Source organism: Taurulus bubalis (genome assembly GCF_910589615.1).
Source record: "Taurulus bubalis genome assembly, chromosome: 2".
NCBI lineage: Eukaryota > Metazoa > Chordata > Actinopteri > Perciformes > Cottidae > Taurulus > Taurulus bubalis.
The window spans coordinates 14,940,857-14,965,514 of record NC_136590.1 but is presented as its reverse complement, the minus strand read 5'-3'; the positions used below and the strand labels follow the sequence as shown (position 1 = coordinate 14,965,514).

Here is a 24,658-nt window from a genome sequence, read left to right as displayed (position 1 = left end):
GTTGCCATGTTGCGGGTTGTGGTAGAATCGGCTAAAGGGCTGCCGAAAAAGAAACTTGGAAACCCTGATCCAATTACCTCTGTGATTTTTAAAGGTGAGTCTCAAAAGTCTTAAAGTTGGAACTATGTTCGGTCTTTGGGAAAAATCACTTGTAGCCTAATATTTGATGTTAAATAAGTATGTCAATTGTGTCTTCGGGACTAAATAGTAAGTTTATGGTCGCTAAATTGATTACACTTTATTTATGATGACGTAAATCTATGAACTTCGTAGTTTTGCTGTGGTTTTAGTCCATGCAAAAAACATTATTATAGTTATCGCTCTTGCACATTAAGTAGAAGCACAATGGTCCATTTAGAATTGAAAATAATGTGGATTTAGATGTCATTGTTTTCCTTCTAAATGTAGTAGTTTAAATTCTTAAGCAACATGCCACAGCATTTTTAAATGCAAAGCGAGGAATGGTTGTTGGACCTGCATTGAGTTCAGACAGCCCAAAGAAGGACATAGTCTTCAGCTATTCTAAATAAAAACATATACTGCCTCCCTGATTAGGAAATAATCTTAGCAATCAGCCCTAGTTGCCCTCAGCTGTGTTTTTCTTTTCTTTTTTTACCCAAGTTGCCATCATCACTCACAGGTGTGGCAGCTTCTCTTTTTTCCCTGTTCCTCCCCGTAAAGACAGACATTGCAGCACTGACACCAACTCTTACCATAAAGCAGGACAAACTGCAATAACTTAACTTTTTCAGCTAAACGAGTGGGTCAAAATAATCTGTATTTGCTTGGTTTTGATCTATTTGTGTCCTAATCTTGAGAAGTCATGCTCCATACAGTATGCTCTTTGTTAAGGATACACGGATGTTTGTTTTTTTAATGTATGAAATGGTTTGACTTTCAGATGAGAAGAAGAAAACAAAACAGATCGACAGTGAGCTGAATCCAGTGTGGAACGAGGTAAACTGTATAATTACAGACACACGCGTCCGAACATGCAGATGTCTCTGAGTCCCTCTTGTACTTTGATTTTTAATCAGTTAGTTTTGATCAGCTGCTAAGGAAAGCAGAAATAATTGCTATAACAAGATGAACCCCTCTTTGAGTGCAGCAGTACACATCACATGGTAAACATATGTGACAATCATCTTATGTGTGTCATGGTGTGTATTGAGCATGAACACAGATCATGCTGATGTAGATTAGTGTCTGTTTTGGTGTTTTGTGTTGTATTGACGGAGTTGCAAAATCAACTTGATCAATATTTACTCGGGTTACATCAATTAGAGGTCAAGCCCTCAGATACAAAGCTGCTGCTTCTGGACACAACACCCCATGGAGCACCATATCTAATGGGCTGTGTATCCCTCATCTTGTCTTGCAGGTGCTTGAGTTTGATCTGAAGGGCACTGGGCTGGACTCTAGCTCCTACATAGACGTGATTGTGAAAGACTATGAAACCCTTGGGAGAGATAAGTAAGTGCAACACAAGCCAATGGGACTGATCTTCTTGTTAGCTTTGGATTTTGTGCAACACATGGATCACAGTGATGAAAGAGAAGATGTGCGCCTCGCCTTATTGAATCACTGCGCCAGATTTTTGTCTCAACCAGGACTTCTAGGTTAGTTAACAGTAAGTCTTTCTGTTGTATAGATGGCATATTTATCTTTATTTTTATAAATCACAGTTTTTCAGCTAAAACACAGCTTTCATTTAGACAGTCTCAGTCTGTGTCTTAGCTCCAAAATAAGTGAACATGCCAAAGTTCCACCATCCACTGGTTAAAGGATAGAGGCATTATCAGCATGACACATTAACGAAGATGGTAAGTTGGATATTTTCACAGTAACCCTGTGTTTGAGTTATGCAGCTGACTGACTGTACTCCCTCACACCCTACTTGCCATGTTGAGACTTGCTGGGCTGTGGGAGGACTGATCCTGATTGGGCAACATTGGATGGATGAATTGCTTTTGTCTCCCCCTCTTCTCTCCTTTTCTCCTCTATCGTAGAAAAACAAAGCTCTCTCTATCTCTCTGTCTCTCTCTCAGATGTGTGTGTGTCACTGAGGACAGGGAAAATACTTTATATGGCATTTAGTTGCCAAATTGTATAGTAGTCATGTAATTGCAGTACATACAGCACGTATCAACTTCTCTAATACTGTGTGTGACTTGCTATCATGCAAAATGCTTCTAAGTGTTTAAAAAAACAAAAAACTAGCTCAATGTTTCCATATAAAGCCAAAATCACATCTGGGACCAATATAGACCGACCACAAAGATTATTTCTTTGACATCACTAATTAATGCAAACAACGTTTTGTCTATCGTAGGAAAAAAATCACATTAAAGGGTATCTGTCTTTATACTTTATGTCTAAGGGAGACTTAAAGTGGCATATATATGTTTTTATCTAATGTTCCCTAGTGCATGGGACAGTCATAGCTGAGGGGCGGAGCTTTTCTAATGTGCCTCTCCAGCACACGAGTCCATGTTAAATTGAGTAAAGTTTTCCACTGGGCTGGCCCATCTGACACACTCCCTAAAGAACTACACTGTGGGAGCAGAAATGGACGTCTCTGTCTCAAATAATTTTCCAGCTGGTGTTATGGGTAATCCCGGTTGTCACGGCAACAAAAGGGGGACCCAAAAAAGTTTGTGTGTGTGTGTGCGTGTACAGTCTGGATTGTGGACACAAAATAAAGTTGAAGCTCATGTTATTAATTTTACAGGAATTTGGTCAAACTTAAATATTGGACAGTTGAAATTTTAACACGATAAATGCACTATAGATTAAAAGTCAGGTGATCACCAAAATTACCATAACACTTCGTCCTCTGGGAACCATGAATATCGGTACTAATCTTCACAGTAATCTCGTCAATCCTTGAGATATTTCAAATGCATTAGAAGATGCTGAGATGTATAACTGAATAAGTGGAAACTTAGACTCTGGGTGCGCCACAGAATAAGTAAAAGCATCACATGCATCATTAAAATGTCTCCTCTCATTCTTATCTATCACGTTCCACAGCAATCCATCCAATAGTTTTCACTCTTATCACAAATGTAAACCTCATGGTTTCACTAGATGAAAAGTCAGGGATCACAAATCATCATGATTCATCCTCTGGGGACCATGAATGACTTGACTAATATACAGACCAACGTTGCTATGCCTTCAGCCACACTGCTAACATGGCTAAAAATAATAGTCGAAAGTCTCTAGGCAGTTAATTTTTAACTATGAACGAGTTCCACTTAATCTCCTGCTTTGCATGCTTTAAAAACAAAATCATTAATTTTATCCTACTCATTTTTCCATTAAAATCCTGATTCATGAGGAGTATGTTGTAATGTTCTACAACAGGGCTTCAGACCTTTAGAAATAATTGCATGGTTAGTTTTTTGATAACACTGATATAAGGAAATGGCCACTTAAATCGTATCATTACCATTAAATATTAACTTGCTGCACAAATACACTAGGCATGGTAGAATGTGGGGATGGTTAAAAACCAGGCTAAAATTTTGGCTGGAAAAAATGTTTTCACAGCAGAAGCTCAGAGTATTGTTTAATTTCCCGTCTTCATAAAACTTTCGGGTCTGTCCAAATATTTCACTTCCCCGGTTTCTAAAAAATATTTCTGGATTGTGGAGCTTGATAAATATGACACGCGTAATAATCGGGGAGCAGCCTTTGCTCATTTTCACCCTCATCACAGATCTGAGATGAGCTGTGTCATCACACTTCCAGATCTGTGATAGAGATGAGTTATGTCAGGGGAGGGTGTCAGCGTCTTGAACTGAAACCCAGCCAAGGACACTCTTGTGTAGCTGCTCGTGTTGAAAGTCACGCTTTCCCTTCACGGATAGGTGATCATAAGTGAAAACTTAATGTTACCAGGAAAAGTGAAAAGGCCAAAAGTTTAAACTTGTTGTTTGGCTGGAGAAGCACTACTGTCCGTTGCTCCACTGGCTAGAGAAGGCCGATAAAGGGAAGAACTGTACCTACATCCTATTATAACTCCACACACAATTTGCACAATCAGCTGAGGTGGGATGTTCCCCTGTGACTCACCAAGGCCCGGCATTAGTCACAATCTGTTTTGGTCTTTCCACTGTGTTTGCATGGATAACAATGGGGGAAATGTCCAAGCATGACCTTCATATTCTGTTCATAATACATCAGTTCTGGGCGTTAATAATTGTCCCATAACTTTTGGAAGATGTAAAAACGGTGTTTGTGGTGTTTGATACCGTACATCCTACAGTATGATTCGTTGTATTTTAATGCTCTTATCGGGACGCAGTCGAGCTGAAAACAGAAAAGTTAAAAAATGCAAAATATCTGATAAGGGACGGCCCTAAGCCTGAATCGGATCACCTACGCTTTCTGAATAGTTTGGAGCCACAAGCAGCTGGCAAAAGTGTCTCATAGGAGAGTGGATGAGAGTCACATCAACCCTGAACGATCATGTGTTTCAAATGATCCAGTGAGATTCAAGGCTACATACCAGGTTTATAGAGTCACTGACTCCCCGGAGAATCATGGAGCAGCTATAACTCTCTCTTTCCTTTCTCCTCCCAAACCAAACTCCAACTCTTTTGTGTAGTGACCGACAGTGTTGGTAACCTGATATGAGTAACTGTATACAGTTCATATCTTACTTTGCTCTATTTCAGTGGAGTGCAGTAACACATCTGAGAATCTGCTAATGCTTGGATGTTTTGACGTTTTTGATTTGTTATGTTTAAAGAAAGGCTTTCCTGATGGTCGAGTTTAAATTACCTAATGTAACTGTTCTGTTGCCTTCTTCTCACAGCATGGTGGTGGTCTTTTACTATGCCATTTTCTATCCAGGCTAAGTAAATGTTGTTAGCAACGGGGGGAAAACACCCTTTTGAATTTAAGGTCTGATTGAAAGCTTTGCGTTCTGATCAGTTTGATGTATCTGATTCTGAGCCTTCAGTGGTATCATTGAGGAAACTGAGTTTCTGTCTTGGGTCAACAGAAATGCTGCCAAAATATTATTACTTAGTCCACCCAAAGAACAATGCAGTTCACATGACGTATTGCATTCCATTAGCTACATTGTTAGTTAATAAACTGGCAACTCTGTTTTTAATCAGCAACAAATACACAATCTAAAACTAATGTAGTTTCCACAACAGTCATGCAGTAATGACTCCTACCTTCATAAAGGTCATTATGTTCACATGTGTTGACTTTACTGTGTAGTGATGTAGACGATTTAGTTGTGAGCTGTTGTAGATTACTGTGTTTAAACGAAGAGGTGTTTTTGTTATTTAGGCTACACTTATTGATATTTTATTCAATGGACAAAATAGTAGAAACATCCGTTTTAAATATCTGGCCTTGTACTGGTTATTTGGCACCATTTTAGGATTTGTATAAAAAGATAATGGTGATATTTCATATAAAATGTAATATTGACGTTGTTAATAATACACATTTGATAATATTGTGCACATAATCCAGCACCTCTCAAACACCGCTTTTGCACAGTTATGGTTACAGACTCTCCACCTTCCTACACTCGAATTGAGTATAATCCATTTTCCAATAAAGAAGACAAAACGCATGCTAACGTCAAAGATGAATTTGACTGATTGCATGAACGTTATTAGAATTTTGTTTACATTTTTTATAGCCTTATCGTGAATTATTTTGGCATTATTTAGTCAACATCTGATATTGTATATTGTTTGTCAGATCTAACACCGATAGACACTTTTGCACATTTAGTTTCATATAATTATGTCTTTGACATATCTAAGCTTAAAGCCACACAGCTGTCAATGTGATTTTAGTTCAACTTTAATATGTATCCTTTATTTTGACAACTGTTGATTCATTAGATAATTGTGTTCTACTTAATAATCATCATCAATCAAAATGTTGATATTAAATAAAAATTGTTAAAAAAAAATAGTAAGGATTATTTCCTGGAGAAATGTTGTAATTAACAATCCATAAGGAAACTGTTTGACCCCTGAAATGTAATTAAATGGGTTTATTTTCCTTTTGTGTTATTTTTGGGCTAGTTTTAACGTCTCAAGCTGTGGTTCTGTTGTTTCTAGCTGGTGCTTAAATGTCCTTCAAATGAAATAATTGTTTAATTTGAATCTCTAGTCCCAGATGATCTAAAGACACCGTGCATCTCTAGCTGGTAGCTCCAGTGCGGTGTTGACTGTGCGCTTGCTTCTGAGGTGCGTTTGTTTGTCTCAGCAGGCTGGGCTTGTTAGCTCTGGGCGGTGACCTGCTATAGGCCCCTTTTGTAAATGTGACATCACTGAGCGCACATACAGCATTTCATTTCTATGTGGTCTGTAACTTGATTGCTGATATGTTGCCTGACTAGAATGGCAGCTTGTGTAATGTCCTATTAAATCAGCGCAGAATACTCATCAAACGCATGCTATTCCCCTTGTGTGTTTTTTCCCTAACAGATTCCTAGGGTCAACCAAAATCTCTCTGAGAGACCTTGCCTCAGGTCAAATGAGATCCCTGCCATCCAAAAATGTTCCTTTAGTCAATGCAAGTGGACAGAATATTGGAGTAAGTTTCTTTCTGCATGAATAACTAAAATATAAGCAACAGGAAGTTGACCTTCCTCATTAAAGAAATACTAGACAAGCCAACCATTTAATTCCAGGCAACAATCGATCTTATGATTGGCTACGATCCTCCAGCCAATGCCGCACCAAACCTCAATGACCCGAATGCAGGAGATGCCACAGTGAATACTGGTATGTTATGTAATCCTGAGTAATACAGTAAAGATTGGTAGTGTCAGTAGCATTAAATGCATGCCAGGTATTTGATCATCTTGTTTTTCTGCTGATTAGATGGTGTTGGTGAGGAGGGGGATGAGACTTTTCCAGATGGGGGCCAAAGTGGCTCAGCAGCGGTCTCCTCGTCCCCTGGTCAGTCCGTTAACCTTCGCCAGAAGCTGGCCCGGGCACAGAATCGCCATCGACTCGTCAATAAACCTCAGGACTTCCAGGTCAGTTCGTGTTTTAGAGCGATCATCAACAAAGACCATCTTCTTAATACACAGATCAATGAAAAAAAAGTGTGATTTGATTATTTATTTTTTTGCCTTAATTACAGGAAAATACTTTACAAAAGAAGTAGTTCATGTCTCATATTTTTTTTCTTCCTTTTTTATATTTAAATTCTAAGTCACTTTCAGGTGGACACAGCAGTACTTTCCTAGCTAGATTATCATACTCGGGTTATGTTTATGTATTTTTTACAGTATAGATACACTGAGGTGCAATAGAACAGAAGCAGCTGCTTTCATACTGCCACAAGCAAAATTAATTCATCCACACTGATACTGTGATGCTCTGCGTCCTTCAGATTCGTGTTCGAATCATCGAGGCCCGTCAGTTGTCTGGCAACAACGTCAAACCAGTGGTGAAGGTTAATGTGTGTGGAGAGACCCACAGGACGAGGATCAAGAGGGGAAACAACCCCTTCTTTGATGAGGTACTCTCACTTCACTCTTATACTGTGTATGTATGTATGTATGTATGTATGTATGTATGTATGTATGTATGTATGTATAAAAAATAAATAGTATGTATGAGGCAGTCGAAGACACAGGTTTGAAATGGAGTAAAAATGTGTTCCGGTGATCTGGTTGACACTACATAACTTAGCATTGTGGTGGTAAATGTAACATTTTCATTGAAACTTTGGATGATTTTTTTTTTTTTCTTCTTGTAGATATTCTTCTACAACGTCCACATGCTCCCATCGGATCTGTTTGATAAGCACATTAGCGTCCGGGTCAGTACACATATGCAACATGTTGAGATCCAATGCTCTGTCAATATGTACAAATGCATATAAACTGAGAATGCTCTTCTCTGCAGGTATATAATTCCTATTCACTGAGGGCGGACAGTCTCATGGGACAATTCAAGGTACCTGGTCTCAATTTGTTTTCACATATTTGGTAAAACAAAATGCATTAATGCCTCCAATGAGAATCTGGCTGAACTGGTTTTGTTCTCTCACACAGCTGGACGTTGGTTATGTTTATGATGAACCAGGTGAGCTCGCCACAAACAACAGATTTGTGTGTCATTTACATTTGCTCAGAGGATGTTTGTCTGGAGGTCCGAATGTGAGAAGGTTATTATAGTCTTCTTTTTAGTTGGTTTGTATAATGTTGAGGATGTTCAGAATGGGCATTTCTGTTTTCAAACCTGAGAATTAGATTCTTTTCACACATTGGGGGCTAAAAAGAGTGAATATTAGACTGCCTGGTGGCCAGAAATAGGACTCCAGATGAATGTTATTGTTCTGTATCTGCTGGATGTATAAATACGTAGTTCCCTCTATCTTAAATGGTGATGATATGTTGATGTTGCTGATCAGTTACTGCAAGGAATAGCAATCGGGACTAGCCTATTTATTACTGTTATTTAACACTTAAAAAAAAAAACTGTATCTAATACCTTTCTTGTACATATACCACCGTATGTATAGTGTTTTCATATTTTATACTTCTCTTTCTTATTATAGTGTGTTTTTATTTCCAAAACTGTTGACTCAGAGAGCCCTGCATAGACAATTCCAATGTGTCTGGACTGTTGGTCTAAGCACAAATGGCAAAACAAAAGCCTTGAACGCTTGTTAAGTAAAACTAGACAAAACCCATCTACATTATCAAATAGTTGGCTTTGAAAAATTGCAAGAAGGGAATACAAAAGTGTATTACTTTCTTAAAACTTGGTTTTAATATTTAATTGGAATGTTATGTTATCATAATAACTTTTAGAGTGAATAGTAAGTATGAAGTCAGGCACTTGTGTGCACAGAAAGTATAACTTCAAGGTTAGTTTTAATTTGTGTGCGTGTGTGTGTGTCCTGATGCAGCCCACTGTGTCATGAGGAAGTGGCTCCTGCTGAATGATCCAGATGACTCCAGCTGCGGGGCTAAAGGCTACCTCAAAGTCAGCCTCTTCGTAGTAGGGGCTGGAGACGAGCCTCCGGTACGACTCACACTGCAGCACTCGGATGGTTTTTTAACTAGCGCTGGTTGCTTCCTCTTTTCCGCATGTAAATATGGTGGTTCTGCCCCTCGCCCTCTTTCATTAACTATTTTCTGTTCTTTCTCCCTCGCACCCTGCAGGTCGAGAAGAGGGACTCGTGTGATGATCAGGATGACATAGAGAGTAATCTGCTTCTGCCAGCTGGTGTGACTCTGAGATGGGCCACCCTGTCACTGAAGGTGTTCAGGGCTGAGGACGTTCCCCAGAGTAAGACACGCTGTAGTAATGATTTAATATTACGTTCAATGGTCAAACATACAGATCTACAAGTTGAGCTTGCTGAAACTCAATTATTTCCATTTTCTGGCTGCCAAAACTGAAAGAAATGATGATTAATTAATTCTTCCAATGCTTTTGCATTACAGTGGATGATGCATTCGTCCAGACCATGAAAGAGATTTTTGGGGGAGATGGAAACAAGAAGAACCTGGTGGATCCGTTCTTGGAGGCTCGCTTCGCTGGCAAAAAGGTTTCTGAACGTTTTGTGTCTCTTTTTTAGCTGCAGTGTTGAATGTAAGCATGCTGGATATAATGTTGTGTAACAGAGACAGCTGATTGATTGTGTTTCTCTCCAGCTGTGCACTCAGATCATTGAGAAGAATGCAAACCCAGAGTGGAACCAAGTGCTGAACCTCCAAGTAAAGGTGAGAGGATGGAAAGTGGTGTTCTGACCCAGCACCACAAAAGAAAGAAGAAATGGACACTTTAACTTGCTTCTTGTGTTTTCTGTAGTTCCCCTCCATGTGTGAGCGAGTCAAGCTGACAGTCTTTGATTGGTAAGTCAAACAAGATTAGAATTTATATTTAAAAGATTGACTGTCGTTTTGTGTAAAAGAGGCAACGTTCTTTTGTAATTTGGAGTTGAGAAAGGGAACCACAACATTTCGTGTGTGTGTGTGTGTGTGTGTGTGTGTGTGTGTGTGTGTGTGTGTGTGTGTGTGTGTGTGTGTGTGTGTGTGTGTGTGTGTGTGTGTGTGTGTCCATGCCCCGTCACCAACCACATGAGACTAATGTAGCAGCTTATGACTCTGTGCAGGCCCCTCCCTTCCCCTCACTATCATGCTCTGGGATCCTGTTAGCACCGTCTCTCGGCTAATTTCATTATTGTGCGTTTCTGAGCGAACAAACTGACCGATAACTCGGGTCCAGGAAGTCTGAAGGGAAATAAGTCCAAGAGGAAATGTTGGAACAACTGTGTGGGCCTCAGGAGGTGTTGAAAAACACGCTTGGGTCTCTGACCCAATAAATACATAGTTGAAAACATGTAGACATGAACAGCAAGAAATACAGTTTTTCTATTCTGTGTACTTCCCTCATTGAGGTAGTGAAAAATCTGAGCATAACAATGCCCCTACATTTTGAAATGTGCATGTTATTATACAGTTAATTACGAGTGAAGTGCTATGCGTGTTTGCGATCGGGAGTCTGAAGGTGTCATGTGTGGTTGCAGGGATCGTTTGACAGGAAATGATGCTGTTGGCACCACATACCTGAACCTGGCCAAGATAGCCTCCTCTGGTGGAGAGATTGAAGGTAGGATTGTGTTTTGAATACAACCGTATTGGTTCCTAATAGGTCTGGATCTTTTGTGAAAACCCCGACATGAAAACCAAAATGTTTACATTTGAAAACCATTGTTACGCTAACACTTCTAAATGGTACTTGAATTGTCCTTTTTCTCCTGGAATAGAGGAACATGCGGGAAATGGGGAAATACCGTCATACGAAGGTTCAATTGTGCTCTTTTTTTCCCCTCTGTGTTGCATGAGATGTAACGCAACGCGTTAAGCATGTTGTGCACGCTAATTTGCTAAACAAGTCTTTTCATGCACATCGCTAATGAAGCTGTGCTGTGCTCTGTTTTGCGATATTAGTATCTAAGTGTCTAGCCGTTTTGTTGCCATAGCGCCTGCCACTCACTCGCTTACCCAGCATTCACTGTTTCCACCTCAAGCTGTTCACCCCCGCCTCAAATACCACAACACTGATGTACTAACGCCAAAGCTTTGCATTGCTTCGCTCGAGTCTAATCATAAAGAGATTAAGTCCATCTCTATCTCTCCACAGCGAACACAGGGCAGTCTGAAGTGGGTTTCCTGCCCGTCTTTGGGCCCTGCTATGTCAACCTGTATGGCAGCCCCAGAGAGTTCACCGGCCTGCCAGACCCCTATCAGGATCTCAATTATGGCAAAGTAGTGAAGATTATTACAAACCTTTTCCACTTTTTTATTTTTATGTTTCTTCTCACTGTTATCCGTGTCCTACATCCTCTTCATCGTGTTTTCAACAGTTCCTATCAATTACTTTGCAGGGAGAAGGTGTGGCGTACAGGGGCAGGGTCCTGGTGGAGCTGTCCACTAAGCTGGAGGGAAAAGCCGACAAAACAGTCGACAGTATCCACAGCGACGACATCCTGGTGGTGCAGGTATTGTGCCCATTTATCCACCGAGTTATCCACCAAGTGACTAGTGTGGTTCCCTTTAACAGCAGTGTGGTTTCACTCATTCTTCTCTGATGGTAAATTGTAATTGGTTAAAATGTGTTCTACCTCTATTTCTGTTTTCTTCCCTACATTAGAAGTACCAGAGGAGGAGGAAGTACAGTCTGTGTGCAGTCTTTCACAGCGCGTCCATGATTCAGGAACCAGGAGAGCCAATCCAGTTTGAGGTCAGCATCGGTAATTACGGCAACAAATTGGACACCACCTGCAAACCACTGTCCTCCACGACTCAGTATAGCTGTGCTGTATTTGATGGTGAGTGAATAAACTACTATCTGATGTGTTACCGTATCTGCTCATGCAGTAAAGAGGCAAAACAACCTGCTTTCTTATCAAGAGGATTTTAAATTGGTGTGTCATTTTTCAAGGTAACCACTACTATTACCTGCCCTGGGTGAACACTAAGCCAGTTGTTGTGGTTCTCTCATGCTGGGAGGACATCAGCCACCGCCTGGACTCTGTCAACATCATCCTCTACATTACTCACCGCCTGGTAACACTGAGTTATCCTCTGTAATCCATACAAACGTTGAGTTTATTGATAGGTTTGCAGGCATTAAAGCATACTGTGTTGTCCTAATGTTTGGTATGTGTGTGTACATGCATCAATGTGAGAGTCAGAGAGGTTTAAGATGGGAGCGCCATCCTCACCCCCATTTTGTTTGTATTGCAGCAATCCAACCTGGAGTTGTTTAAAACTGCCATCTTTGCTAAAGTCTCTGAAAACCAACTTGTAGAGGTGTGGCTGAAGTTGCTCAATGAGCTGATGGAAGACATAGAAAGGTAAATGGAGGATGTGGTGTTCATGTCTAATGTCGGCGCACCTTTTGAATGTAATACAAAGTCAGATGGTAGTAGAAGTTAAAGAGTTTACTTGCTAATTATTTATTATAATCTCACTTTGTGGATTTTTTTAAATGAAAAATGTCCCATTTTTGTTTCCGCTCTCCTCCAGTTACCCAACACCGGAGCTGGAGGGCCGCTCTAACCTGACATCCCTGGACATTCAAATCAAGAAGCTGCGAGACAGCGCGTTGGTCACCATCAAGGACGGAGCCAGACGCATGAGAGAGGAGGCCAGTGAGATCAGTGACACACTGCCTGACTTGGAGACATGGGCGGACAAACTTAAACTGCTTGCTGAGGAGGTATGCACCACAGCAAGCCTGGACAAAGGGGCACCTAAAAATAAGGGTTCCAAGCGACGTATTTTTGCTCATCCATAATTCTGCATTTGTTCTCTCGTTTTTGTCCAGCCTCAGAACAGCATGCCTGACGTGATCATCTGGATGTTACGAGGTGAGAAGAGGGTGGCCTACAGTCGCATTCCTGCTCACCAAGTCCTCCACTCCACACACAGCGAGCAGGCCTGTGGTCAGCACTGTGGCAAGACACAGACTGTCTTTTTACAGGTACACATAAAGTCAAGAAACATTTATGTAGTAATCATCAGTTATATTAGATTGTAGTGTCATGTCAGCAGTTTGGTACTTTGCTTTTACACTAAAAGTCATAACGCTCATGTCTTTTTTTTGTTCCCTTCAGTACCCCATGGACAAGAACAAGGGTCTGAAGGTGCCAGTTCAGATTAGAGTCAACATGTGGCTGGGACTGTCTGCACATGAGAAGAAGTTCAATTCCTACTCTGAGGGGACCTTCAGCGTGTTTGCTGAGATGGTACAGTGCTCCAAAATATTATGGTCATAGCGTCTTTCTCTTCTCACAATAGAACAATAGTGTTATTTTCTGTATTTACAAAGCCAGAAAATAAATTTGAATAACAGAGAGCCAGCGGTTAAGTCAGCATCTAATACTTAACATGTCATCCTTTGCATTTCAGTATGAGAACCAGGTCGAGGTGTTTGGGAAGTGGGGGACCACAGGACTAGTGGGGCGCCACAAATTCTCAGATGTAACGGGAAAACTGAAGCTAAAGCAAGAGTACTTCTTGCCTCCAAGAGGATGGGAATGGGAAGCGGAGTGGTTCATTGACCCAGAGAGAGCGTGAGTATAATTGTAGATGACAATTTGGCATCTTTCCTCTAAGGTTCTAAACACAAGGTGTCCATGTAATGGAGGTTGAATGTGCATTCTTTCCAGTGAACACACATTCTGTGGACTTAAGAAGAGGAAGTGGGCGATGTCTGCTCTCCCCTGTTTACATTCCTCTCATGCCTTAAACCACAATTTAATGACACAGTACCAGACTGTGCCAGTGAACTGGAAGTTATGTGCCGTTACTTTTTTAAATTATTCAGCCCTTTAAAAAAAAAAAAAAAAAAAAAAAGACTGAATAAAATGGAAAATCATAGTATATGCAGATTATTTCATGAAAGTCCTGACGGGACATCTTTATATTGTTTATATCTTATCTCGTCTACGCCCATCATAAGCGAACAGTTTCAATATATCCCCCAAAAATGAATATGCAGAGCAACAAGAGGAACTCTCACTTTGACAGCTTGATTTGGAGCAAATCTGTTTCTTTCTTTCTTTTTTAAGTTCAATCAACAGTTGGGTTACTCCCAATTTATCACTCGCACTGTTCAGTACTAACTCCATCATACACAAGTTACGGCGTGTGTGCCAGTATGTCTTTTTTTTTAATACTACCACTGGAGGGGGCCAAATATCTCATTGTGGCTTAGATTTTTGTAAAATGTTTTAAGAGTTTTCACACACCATCTTATTATCTCATCGTACATATGTTTCAGTCTCTTAACTGAGGCAGATGCAGGGCACACTGAATTCATGGACGAGGTGTACCAAAATGAGACTCGCTTCCCTGGTGGAGATTGGAAGGCTGCCTCGGAGCAATTCACTGATGTGGTGAGAATTGCACACTGACATGCAAATAATGGGCAGGGTGGCTATAAACATCACACGAGCACACGAACATGTATTACTACTACCCCTTTCTCTTAGTTTCTCATTGAATTTGGTGGAAGTTCAATTATTTTTTACACTCGGTTTTCCTTCAGATGCCCATCATGCAAGATTAATCTTGGTGACCTATTTGTATATGAGAAGGCCAATACACATGAAGAAAATAAATGACAAATCGAAACCTGAGGTTTTGTGTTGCACAGAATGGAGAGAAGAGCCGCAACCCTGAAGAGTTTGAGTGTCCTCCAGGTTGGATGTTGGAGGAGAAGTGGAGAGTGGATGACAACAGAGCTGTGGATGATCAAGGTGCAGGATTTACATCAACAGCTAACATGTAGAGCGTAGTGTTCTTCAATCAGTTTGTAGGCAGAAATATTAATTCAGAAAAGCAGCAAATTACTAAAATGTGTTTCTCTCCTGGTTTCCCAGGTCTCTTATTTACTCTTGCCTCTTTGCCAGGTCATAATAATAATAATAATGGCAAAATAAACTTGCATGGTGAAAACCATATGCTTCTGTGTCCAAACAGTAGTGGAACAAAGTAAAATTGTTTGTGTCTGTGTCTGCACCTCACAGGGTGGGAGTATGGAGTCACTATTCCCCCAAATGACAAGCCTCAGTCCTGGGTTCCTGCGGAGAAGGTGTACCACATCCACCGCAGGAGAAGGCTTGTTCGACCTCGCAAGAGAGCTGCACTCCCTGCAGGAGCCACTGTGGAGGTCAGAACAGGGTCATGGCATTACCAATTACATTTTTTTTTTTTAAACGACAACATTTTAGCTACTTGTTTATCTTTTTGGTTTCAGAGGCAGGACCAAGGGGATGCTGAGGGCTGGGAATTCTCATCTCTGATTGGCTGGAAGTTTCACAGAAAAGAGCGTTCTTCAGATACTTTCCGTCGCAGGCGCTGGAGGCGAAAGATGGCACCAGAGGACCGGCTCGGAGCATCCGCCATCTTCAAACTGGAGGGAGCATTGGTGAGTAAAGAAGGGAAAATATTCTGTTTTCAGCGCTTGTTTGGGTCAAGATCTGGTTTCATAAAGATAGTTTGAGTGTAGCTCAAATAGTTATAATGCAACACAAAACTATGAGTCAGAGAGGAAGGGCCAGCATTAAAGCATGAACCGGATCTGAGCTTGTTATGTCACCAAATATTTACTTATGTATTAAACACATCTACAGCTCTATGGTGGAGATTTTTTTTTTTGTCAGTGTGTGTGACGCATAAACGGATTAAAGCTCTGAGACATCCGCTTTGGTTTACTCTGCAGGGTATCGATACAGACGAGAAAGAGAACGGATCTAAGGCCGATGCCACCAAGCTGTTCGGTGCCAACACGCCCACTGTGTCCTGCTCCTTTGATAGTGAGTGACGCAGATAATGAAACTTATGAATGATCATGCACGTACAAATACATATACATTATTGCTCTTTTTTTTTTTTTTTTCTCCACAGGGTCACATTTGTACCATCTGCGTGTCTATGTCTATCAAGCACAGAACTTGGCTTCTATGGACAAAGATAGTTTTTCAGGTAAGATTCTACTCATTGCAGAAATGATGGATGTGAAAAGATTACCATTTAACCATGTATTTGTTTCTCTTTGCAGATCCGTATGCACACGTCTCCTTCCTGCATCTTAGTAAGACAACAGAGAAGTTACAGGCAACACTGAACCCAACCTGGGATCAAACTCTGATCTTCAATGATGTTGAGATCTTTGGAGACCCACAGCAAGTTGCTCAGCACCCCCCTGAAGTTGTTCTGGAGTTCTACGACAATGACCAAGTGGTACATAGACTACAACTAAATATGCAGACTAAATATGCGGGGTATCAGTACTTAATGAGGACGCACTCGATAATACATTCAACTGTGGATTATTGCATGTAATTGCTATCAGGGAAAAACTAAGTGACACATATTTCACTTAACTTTGGGAACCATGAATGTAAATATTTGAACTAAAATATCTAAAGCAGAAAATGTCTATTGGCTCTCTACTGGTCTTGATATTTAACATTTATGGTGTGAACTGTCTTTTGTTATGTTTTCTTCTTTCTTATAGAAATGTCCACTTTTCTCTACACTGAAACTGTAATGTGTTTTTTTTTTTAACGTTTCTCAGCTTGCGGCATGATGTTATCTTCTTCCCAGGGAAAGGATGAGCTGCTGGGCCGCAGTGTTTGCGCACCAATGGTGAAGTTGAATCGAGGCATGGATCAGACACCCAAACTGCTGTGGTACCCCATCATCCAGAAAGGTCAAAAGGCGGGGGAAGCACTGCTGGCGGCAGAACTCATCCTTAAAGACAAGGTTTGTCCTGAAAGTAATGGAGAAGTGGCTACTTTACAGTATTTAAAACACAGCCATGTTCTTGAGGCATGTAGCTGTTTTACATTTTAGAGTGTAACTTAATAAAAAAGTACTGGTAAAAGCATGCATAATCCATACTCTCCTGACTCTGTCTTTGTAGTCGGGCGAGTCAGATCTTCCCCTGTTGCCCTCAAAGAGAGCTGAAAACCTGTACATGGTTCCTCAGGGCATCCGGCCTGTGGTGCAGCTCACTGCTGTGGAGGTAATGCACAGCTTTTAGACACCGACCCTCTGAACTGATATAATCTCTACCATTACCTCTGTCTTTGTGTCTGTGTGCGTTCAGATTCTTGCATGGGGCCTGAGGAACATGAAGCCATTCCAGCTGGCCTCGGTGTCTTCACCCAGCCTGGTGGTGGAGTGTGGGGGACAGAGGGTGGAGTCGGCTGTGATCAAGAACATGAAGAAGAGCCCCAACTTCCCCAGCTCGGTCCTCTTCATCAAAGTGGTAATTGCCGGGTAACACAAGCTGGGGTTGTGAAACTAAAGCAAACGCATGTCTAAAGCGACTATAGAGGGGACATACCATCTGCCAAAATCAATAGGAACATTATGATTAGCTATGTTTATCTTTTGCACTAAAATCCTGAATAAAAACAACCTAAAATCAGAAGGCTTTTAAACGGAACGATAAATTAATTTTTTTTTCTTCTCACAACCGCCATGCAGCTCCTTCCAAAGGAGGAGATGTACACACCTCCCATTGTGCTGAAGGTGATTGACCACCGTCCATTTGGCAGGAAGCCTGTGGTTGGTCAATGCACCATCACTACTCTGGAGCAGTTCAGATGTGACCCCTATGTCATCACTGCAGAGGGAGCCATGTCTTCCAAAAGTAAGGAGTCATACAAAGCGTTGCAAATTACTCCCAATTTATTAAATTCAGATGGAAAGCCTTGTTCTGATGTTTTCCTTCCATTTTTTTTTTTTTTTTTAACAGTGGCTATGATGGCTTCTCCTTCCAAACATCTCGCTATTAACATGGAGGAGACGAGACCACTGCTAGAAGTGCAGGTAAACTCCCTCTAACACCTATCAACACTATATTTTCCTCATGTTTTCTGGAACTAAATTACTTATCATAAAAAACATGTTTCCTCACTAAGAAGTGCAGAATTTGGCTCTAGTCAAATTTGACAAGCTTGATTACTCTGGCTTACAGTTCATGTACAGCATGTCAGCTGCTCTCGACAAAATGGCCTCCCCTACCTCACACTTTGTATGTATGGTAACTTATTATAGCTTTCTAATTCGCACTGCTGGGCACCAATGACACTGGAAGGCTGAGATCACTTAATCCACAGCACTACGGCAGGCTCGACGAAGACTGCATAATAACGTCACAATGCCATTAATCAGGAAATTGTCACAATGAGCGCGATTGGACTTAATTTCACACTGTTTTGATTTCACACTGTTTTAATGAGCACATTTGATCTTTTATTTCTTCACAGCAAGGGTGCAACATGTAAATGGGCCCTGAAGCAGATTAGGCTCCCAGGCATATATTTTGCATGCAAGTAGTTTTGCTAGAAGTACAGTTTCCAATATTTTACTCCAAGCAAAAGTTAGACATTTTGAGAAATGTGTTCATATAAGAGACAATTGATCCAACTCTGATGTTGGTATGCTAAATATGAGCCTACAGCCGACAGCTAATTAGCTTAACATAAAGAAAATGGTTTATAGTTTTTTTTTCTTTTTTTTCAAAGCTCACTAATTGAATGCGTTAAATCCATTTATTTTCAACTCTTGAGTTTTTCCGCTTTGGTTGTAATATGAACAAACACAATGTAATTTGTTATTAGTGAGCTTTAGAGATGATGGCTAGTGATGTGACCTCAGACAGAGACAAGCTAGCCGTTTAATGAAATGCTAAACTAAGCAGCTGCTGGCACTAGCTTCATATTTAGAATACAGAACTCCTGGCAAAAAAGCAAATTAGCTTATTACATTATTATTGTATACATAACTCAAAAGGCAGGTCCCACTCATGGTAGGCTTGGATATAAATAAAGTCCTAGTGCCATGTTATAAGTCAAGGGACGGGTGGTGTTAGTGAGCCCTCTAGAGGCCCGGGGCCTTAATACAGTTGCACATTCTGCACAGCCCCTTTGTTACGCCCTTGTTTTCCAACATGCTGCCAATCGTGAAATTGCAACTTTGACCTCGTTATCAATCTTTCCTTCACTTTTTGACTTTCTTGTCAATATTTGTGGCTTATTGTATGTACTCTATGTACATCTTTTTGCATATATGTTACAGCTATGTGTCTGTATTTTTGACTTCTCTCTTTTGTGTCGAATTGCATCTTCGTTCTCCAAAGCTTGAAGAGAAGGTGAGGGTAAACAAGTGACTATGAATGAGATTTCAGATTCTTATATCAAATACATAGAACTATATGTATGTATGTATGTATGTATGTATGTATGTATGTATGTATGTATGTATGTATGTATGTATGTATGTATGTATGTATGTATGAAGTTTCACAATGAGCAATTCAATATTCAGGAAAAAGAGACAGTCGATTGGTGGAGTAAATTCTACGCTTCAACTGGAGACCATCAGAAATGTGGCCCTTACCTCAAAAAAGGATACGACACCCTCAAAGTAAGTTGGCTTCATTTCTTCATACACACGACAGACTTGGTGTTACTTGTTTGTTGCATGGCTTGTCTGTGATCTCCACCAAGCGTTGCAGATGACTTAAATGCATTTGTGTATCCTCAGGTGTATGAATGTGAACTTGAGGATGTCCCAGAGTTCAAAGGGCTGACTGATTTCTGCTGCACCTTCAAACTGCAGCGGGGCAAGAATGAAAATGGGGATACTGACCCCTCTGTAGTTGGAGAGTTAAAGGTAGTTTGACACCATTCAGAACCATAACACTTAATCAGAATATATCCAAAATAAAGCTGTGAAACAAGCCGAATTTCTTCGGCTCAGGACGAAGGACAGTGCTTAAGATTGTGTGTTCTTGTACATGTAGGGTTCATTCAAGGTGTACGCTCTGCCAGACGACCCTGGTGTTGCTTCCCCTCCCCGTCAGTTCAGAGAGCTGCCAGAGAGTGGACCTCAGGAGTGTCTGGTCAGGATTTATGTGGTCCGGGCCATAGACCTGCAGCCCAAAGACAATAATGGCAGAGTGAGAATGAATTTGTAGGAATAAAAGCAGCATGTTTCCACACACGTAGCACAGTCAGAACCTTCTGCTTGAACTTGTGTTCTCTCTCCTGCTCAGTGTGATCCATACATAAAGATGTCACTGGGTAAGAACACGATTGATGACAGAGACCATTACATACCTAACACCACGAGCCCTGTGTTTGGAAGGTACATGCTATGAATGGACTACTTTAAGCAATGCAAAATATATGTTAATATTACAGGCCATATTTACTTAAAGGGTAAATACAGTACACCTTCTCAAACATGTATTTTTTGTTTTGTTTAGGATGTTTGAGATGGGATGTTTCCTGCCCCAGGACAAGGATCTGAAAATCTCCGTCTATGATTATGATCTCCTGAGCCGCGACGAGAAGGTCGGCGAGACAGTGATAGACCTGGAGAACCGCTTCCTGTCCCGATACAACTCCTACTGTGGCCTGCCTCAAAGCTACTGCATGTAAGGAAACACCTTGAGGGGGAAGCTTTAGGAAATGTTCCTAAAAACCTGCGTTCATGATCATTTTTGTTTTTGTCTCAGTTCTGGCATCAACAAGTGGCGAGACCAGCTGAAGCCGTCAGAGGTCCTGGAAAACCTGGCTCGTCTAAAAGGCCTGTCCAAACCCAGGACTGAAGACAATGGCACATCAATCGTCTTCAATGGCAAAGAATACACATTGGCTCAGTTTGGTAAGGTCAATGGTTTAAAGTAAAATAGTGTGTGTGAAATTCATGATTCCAAACCCAGGACTGAAGATGATTGTATTTACAACCGTTCGACAAATTCACTTTCGTTGTTTGTTATCACTCTATTGGTGATGGAAGAACTTGACTGTACACCTGTGGCACACGTTTTAGTGGCTTGCAGTTCATTTTCAGTTATTCATTCTCAGTGAAATGGGCCAAAAGTTGGATGAGCCTTTTTATGGAAGCACCGTATTCATGTAAAATTGTTTGACAGCCGACACAATTTTTCAGTCCTGACCTAACGTACGAATCATACACTCAATTAAGCAAAGAGCAGATAATTTGTGGCACGCCCCAACCATGTATATCTACATTGTATCTGCTCAGGCTACACTGTAATGGTTGGCCCATTGGCTTAATGGGCAGCTACATCTGAATTGCATTGATCATTTCATGATCAGTTGTCCAACCACCATTACTGTTATTCACATGCCATTAATAGTAATAACTTAATATAAATGCAGTCTTTTCTGTAAGCTAATATATCAGCAAGCTTTAAATTATGTATTTAAAAACTAGACTAGGAGTCTATAATAACTATGCTAGCAGCTCTGAGGCTGGCACAATGGTGCATTTACAATGATAATGCTAACATGCATGTTAACGTGCCAACATTTGCTAGGTAGGACTAAACAAAGTATAGGCAAGGTTGGTGGAAATGTCAGTAGTTTTATAAGTATTTGGTCAACAACTAAAGTATTTAACTGATGATGGGAGGAGACGAAAGTCAGGATCTCCTAAGTTAGTATTCATTCTGAGGGGTACATGCATGTCTAGACCAAATTTCTCGGAAATGGATCCAAAGTTGGAGAAATAGTCACGAAAAACCTCATGGTTGTGCTAAAGGAATAATCGTGGGATCACCAAGGTTGCTAGGATTCATCCTTCATGAATGTCTAAATATCTCAATGTACCTTAAGTTTATTCTAATTCTGTGTGTTAGGAGGACCCAGCAAAATAAGCATTTCATTGTATAGAATAATTCTGTTATCTGTGCATATGACCGTGAAACATCTTGAATCGTGAATGTGAAATGTTGTACTGTCTAGATCAAAGTGGTCCCCCCCCACATCTGATTTGACTAATTGTAGTATAAAATAAGCCTAATTAAGCTGTATCTTGTTTTCACGTCCAGAGAACAACAAGGAAATTCATGAGCACCTTGGTCCGGCCCGAGAACGCCTCTGCCTGCACGTGCTCAGAGAACAGGGGCTTGCCCCTGAACACGTGGAGACCAGGACCCTTTATAGCTCTTTCCAGCCCAATATCTCTCAGGTTAGATTCTACGACTCAAACATTTAGTCTCTGTCCACATCCTGACACAGCCATTTAGTAAAACCTTTATAATGTGCTCATTTAGGGACGGCTCCAGATGTGGGTGGATGTTTTCCCCAAAAGCATCGGCGTCCCAGGACCTCCCTTTGACATCACACCACGCAAGCCTAAGAAGTGAGTGCTGTGCCGCAATTCAGTGCGTCGTCACTGGTCACATTAGAGGTCACGGAGTTAATGCATGCTGCTTTTGAATTGTCAGGTGTATTCTGCGTGCAGTCATCTGGAACACCACAGACGTGACTTTAGATGAGGCCAGCATCACAGGAGAGCACATGAGTGACATCTATGTCAAAGGGTAAGTCAAACGTTTGACTTTGTTGATTGCTTTGGTGAAATATTAATTTGACACTAAAACTAGCGTATAGTTCTACTAATGCTGGGTTCATGCCTTTTTACTTTGTTCAAATATATTGTGATTCTTTTTTTTGCCCGTCCTTTTAATGCTTTTTCTCATCAGCAACCATTTCTAAAATCCTCTTTTTAGATGATTTATTTTTATTTTATTCTTTAAAAGCACACTTGTATAGTAAAAGGTTACGTGGAACCAGTTGGAACAGGACAATGAATGCTCACACCTGTTGTTCCCTCTGTCAGGTGGATGCCAGGCATGGAGGAGAACAAGCAGAAGACTGACGTCCACTACAGGTCTCTGGACGGAGATGGCAACTTTAACTGGAGGCTCATCTTTGACTTTGAGTACCTGCCAGCTGAACAACTCTGCCTGGTTTCCAAGAAGGTGAGGTTTTTTTTTTTTTTTTTTTTTTTTTTTTCTGAATCAAACAATTGGCTTCGACCATGCTGTACAGATTTGAAAATCAAGCCTGCGTTGTTGAATTGGCGAATCTAAAACATGTTTTCCTGTTTTCTTTATTCAACAGGAGCAATTCTGGAGTCTCGACAAAACGGAGTTCAGGATTCCCCCCAAGCTAATTGTCCAGATATGGGATAATGACAAATTCTCACTGGATGATTACCTTGGTGAGACACTTCATTTAAAGTTAGCCAAAGAAAGCTTCTTGTTTTTTTCTAACTTCCTATTTACCTTCAGCCATTACAAACCCTGGCAGTTCATAGTATAATACTCTGTAATCCCAGGCACTCTGGAGCTGGATCTGCGTAACCTAGTTGCTCCTGCAAAGACCCCAGAGAAGTGCTCTCTGAAGATGATGGAGGATTTGGAAATGGGAGCTCCACAAAAACCAGAGCAAGCAAAGTCTCTGTTTGCTCAGCAGTCGGTCAGAGGCTGGTGGCCGTGTTCTATTGAACAGGATGGACAGAAGGTCCTGGGCGTAAGTATGACTAGGAAGTACACCCAAAGATGGATGGATGGATGCTTTGTTTTGTTCAAGCTATTGAGCAAATTAATGAACAGCAATAGCAGTGGATGGGAAGCAAACTCCCACTTAAAACTCAGAAGTAGACTCTTTGCAAGGATTAAGGAATGACGTAAAGATCAATTGTTTACTGAATACCGTTTTAGGTAAACCAACAAAAGGACTAACATCATTCCTGCTCCTGCATCTCAGCTTTGTTCTTTTTGGTCAGCTAGGTTTCCACATATTAACACTCATTTAATCTAAAATGAGAACCCCATAGGAACACTGCTATTATCTTTTCTGAAATAAGAATATAACCCTGCTTCAGTTTTGGTAACACATTTCATATTCATTACGCCTAAAAAAAGTATTTACAAGTTTGTAATCACCTGCAGAAGTCTGATTTAATAGATTCTGCTTCTTCATATTCTGAAAGTGTCAGATCCTTATTGTCATTACGTTGTTATACAGTATGTTGCTCACCACATCTGCTTGTCTTGTGCTTGCAGGGAAAGGTGGAGATGACACTGGAGATTGTAGGTGAGGCAGAAGCAGATGAGAAACCTGCAGGAAAGGGCAGGGACGAACCCAACATGAACCCAAAACTGGACCCTCCCAAGTAAGGACCCAGCCTGTGAAACATACCGTATCTAGCATTCTTCAGATTGAACCTATTAAAAATGTATCTCAATCACGTTTCTTAACGGCCAATTTAAAATACAGAAAATTTAGTTTTGCAGGTAAAATAAACTAATGTCTTTCATTTTGCACAACCCTCAGACGTCCAGAAACATCCTTCTTTTGGTTCACCAACCCATGCAAGACCATGAAGTTCATTGTGTGGAGACGGTTCAGGTGCCTCTTCATCGGACTCATCCTCCTCACCATAGTGTTGCTCTTCCTCGGCATCCTGTTGTACTCTTTACCGGTAAGGGCGGATGATAATCTGACTTAATTTGGTCCAGCTGGTATAACTCAAAAGTGCATACAGTGGTTCCAAATACACACAAATGTTCACTGTTATGTGGCACGCAATGATGTAAAGCTGCTTGCTTCATGAGAATCTGTAATTAGATTGTTCTCTTTGGCCTCTTCCAGAACTATATCTCAATGAAGATTGTGAAACCACTACAATAACCTGGAGCAGTGGAGCTGGAAAGGACAACTCAAAATGTCTACAGGCTGATCGCATTACTGCCAAACAGTCTCAAAATCTTTTTTTTTACTGCCTATAGTA

The 24,658-nt window shown here is 40.8% G+C and overlaps 1 protein-coding gene across 1 annotated transcript; it reads left to right on the top strand.

Moving 5' to 3' along the window:
* LOC306753619 (myoferlin-like) lies at positions 1-24,658 on the top strand. Its single transcript, XM_079237507.1, has 53 exons — positions 1-94; positions 902-957; positions 1,382-1,473; positions 6,474-6,582; positions 6,680-6,782; positions 6,873-7,030; positions 7,390-7,518; positions 7,759-7,821; positions 7,908-7,958; positions 8,057-8,087; positions 8,917-9,032; positions 9,173-9,299; positions 9,458-9,561; positions 9,668-9,736; positions 9,825-9,868; positions 10,543-10,625; positions 11,160-11,284; positions 11,404-11,517; positions 11,670-11,847; positions 11,961-12,085; positions 12,266-12,375; positions 12,548-12,740; positions 12,849-13,004; positions 13,138-13,269; positions 13,433-13,596; positions 14,307-14,421; positions 14,682-14,784; positions 15,055-15,197; positions 15,285-15,455; positions 15,750-15,843; positions 15,935-16,012; positions 16,089-16,270; positions 16,637-16,795; positions 16,956-17,057; positions 17,142-17,303; positions 17,525-17,690; positions 17,796-17,869; positions 18,018-18,083; positions 19,370-19,468; positions 19,589-19,717; positions 19,848-20,003; positions 20,100-20,191; positions 20,313-20,483; positions 20,565-20,713; positions 21,906-22,045; positions 22,131-22,219; positions 22,305-22,400; positions 22,700-22,841; positions 22,984-23,083; positions 23,201-23,394; positions 23,931-24,040; positions 24,202-24,349; positions 24,520-24,658. Exons 1-53 carry the CDS (start codon positions 7-9, stop codon positions 24,556-24,558), a joined length of 6,189 nt encoding a protein of 2,062 aa, XP_079093633.1. The 5' UTR covers positions 1-6; the 3' UTR covers positions 24,559-24,658.

Excerpts from the sequence above, each read along its gene's own strand:
- LOC306753619 (XM_079237507.1), top strand. The coding sequence starts at position 7 with ATGTTGCGGGTTGTGGTAGAATCGGCTAAAGGGCTGCCGAAAAAGAAA. Across the intron at positions 8,088-8,916 it reads TTATGTTTATGATGAACCAG|CCCACTGTGTCATGAGGAAG; the intron begins GTGAGCTCGCCA and ends GTCCTGATGCAG. Across the intron at positions 24,041-24,201 it reads CCAAAACTGGACCCTCCCAA|ACGTCCAGAAACATCCTTCT; the intron begins GTAAGGACCCAG and ends CACAACCCTCAG.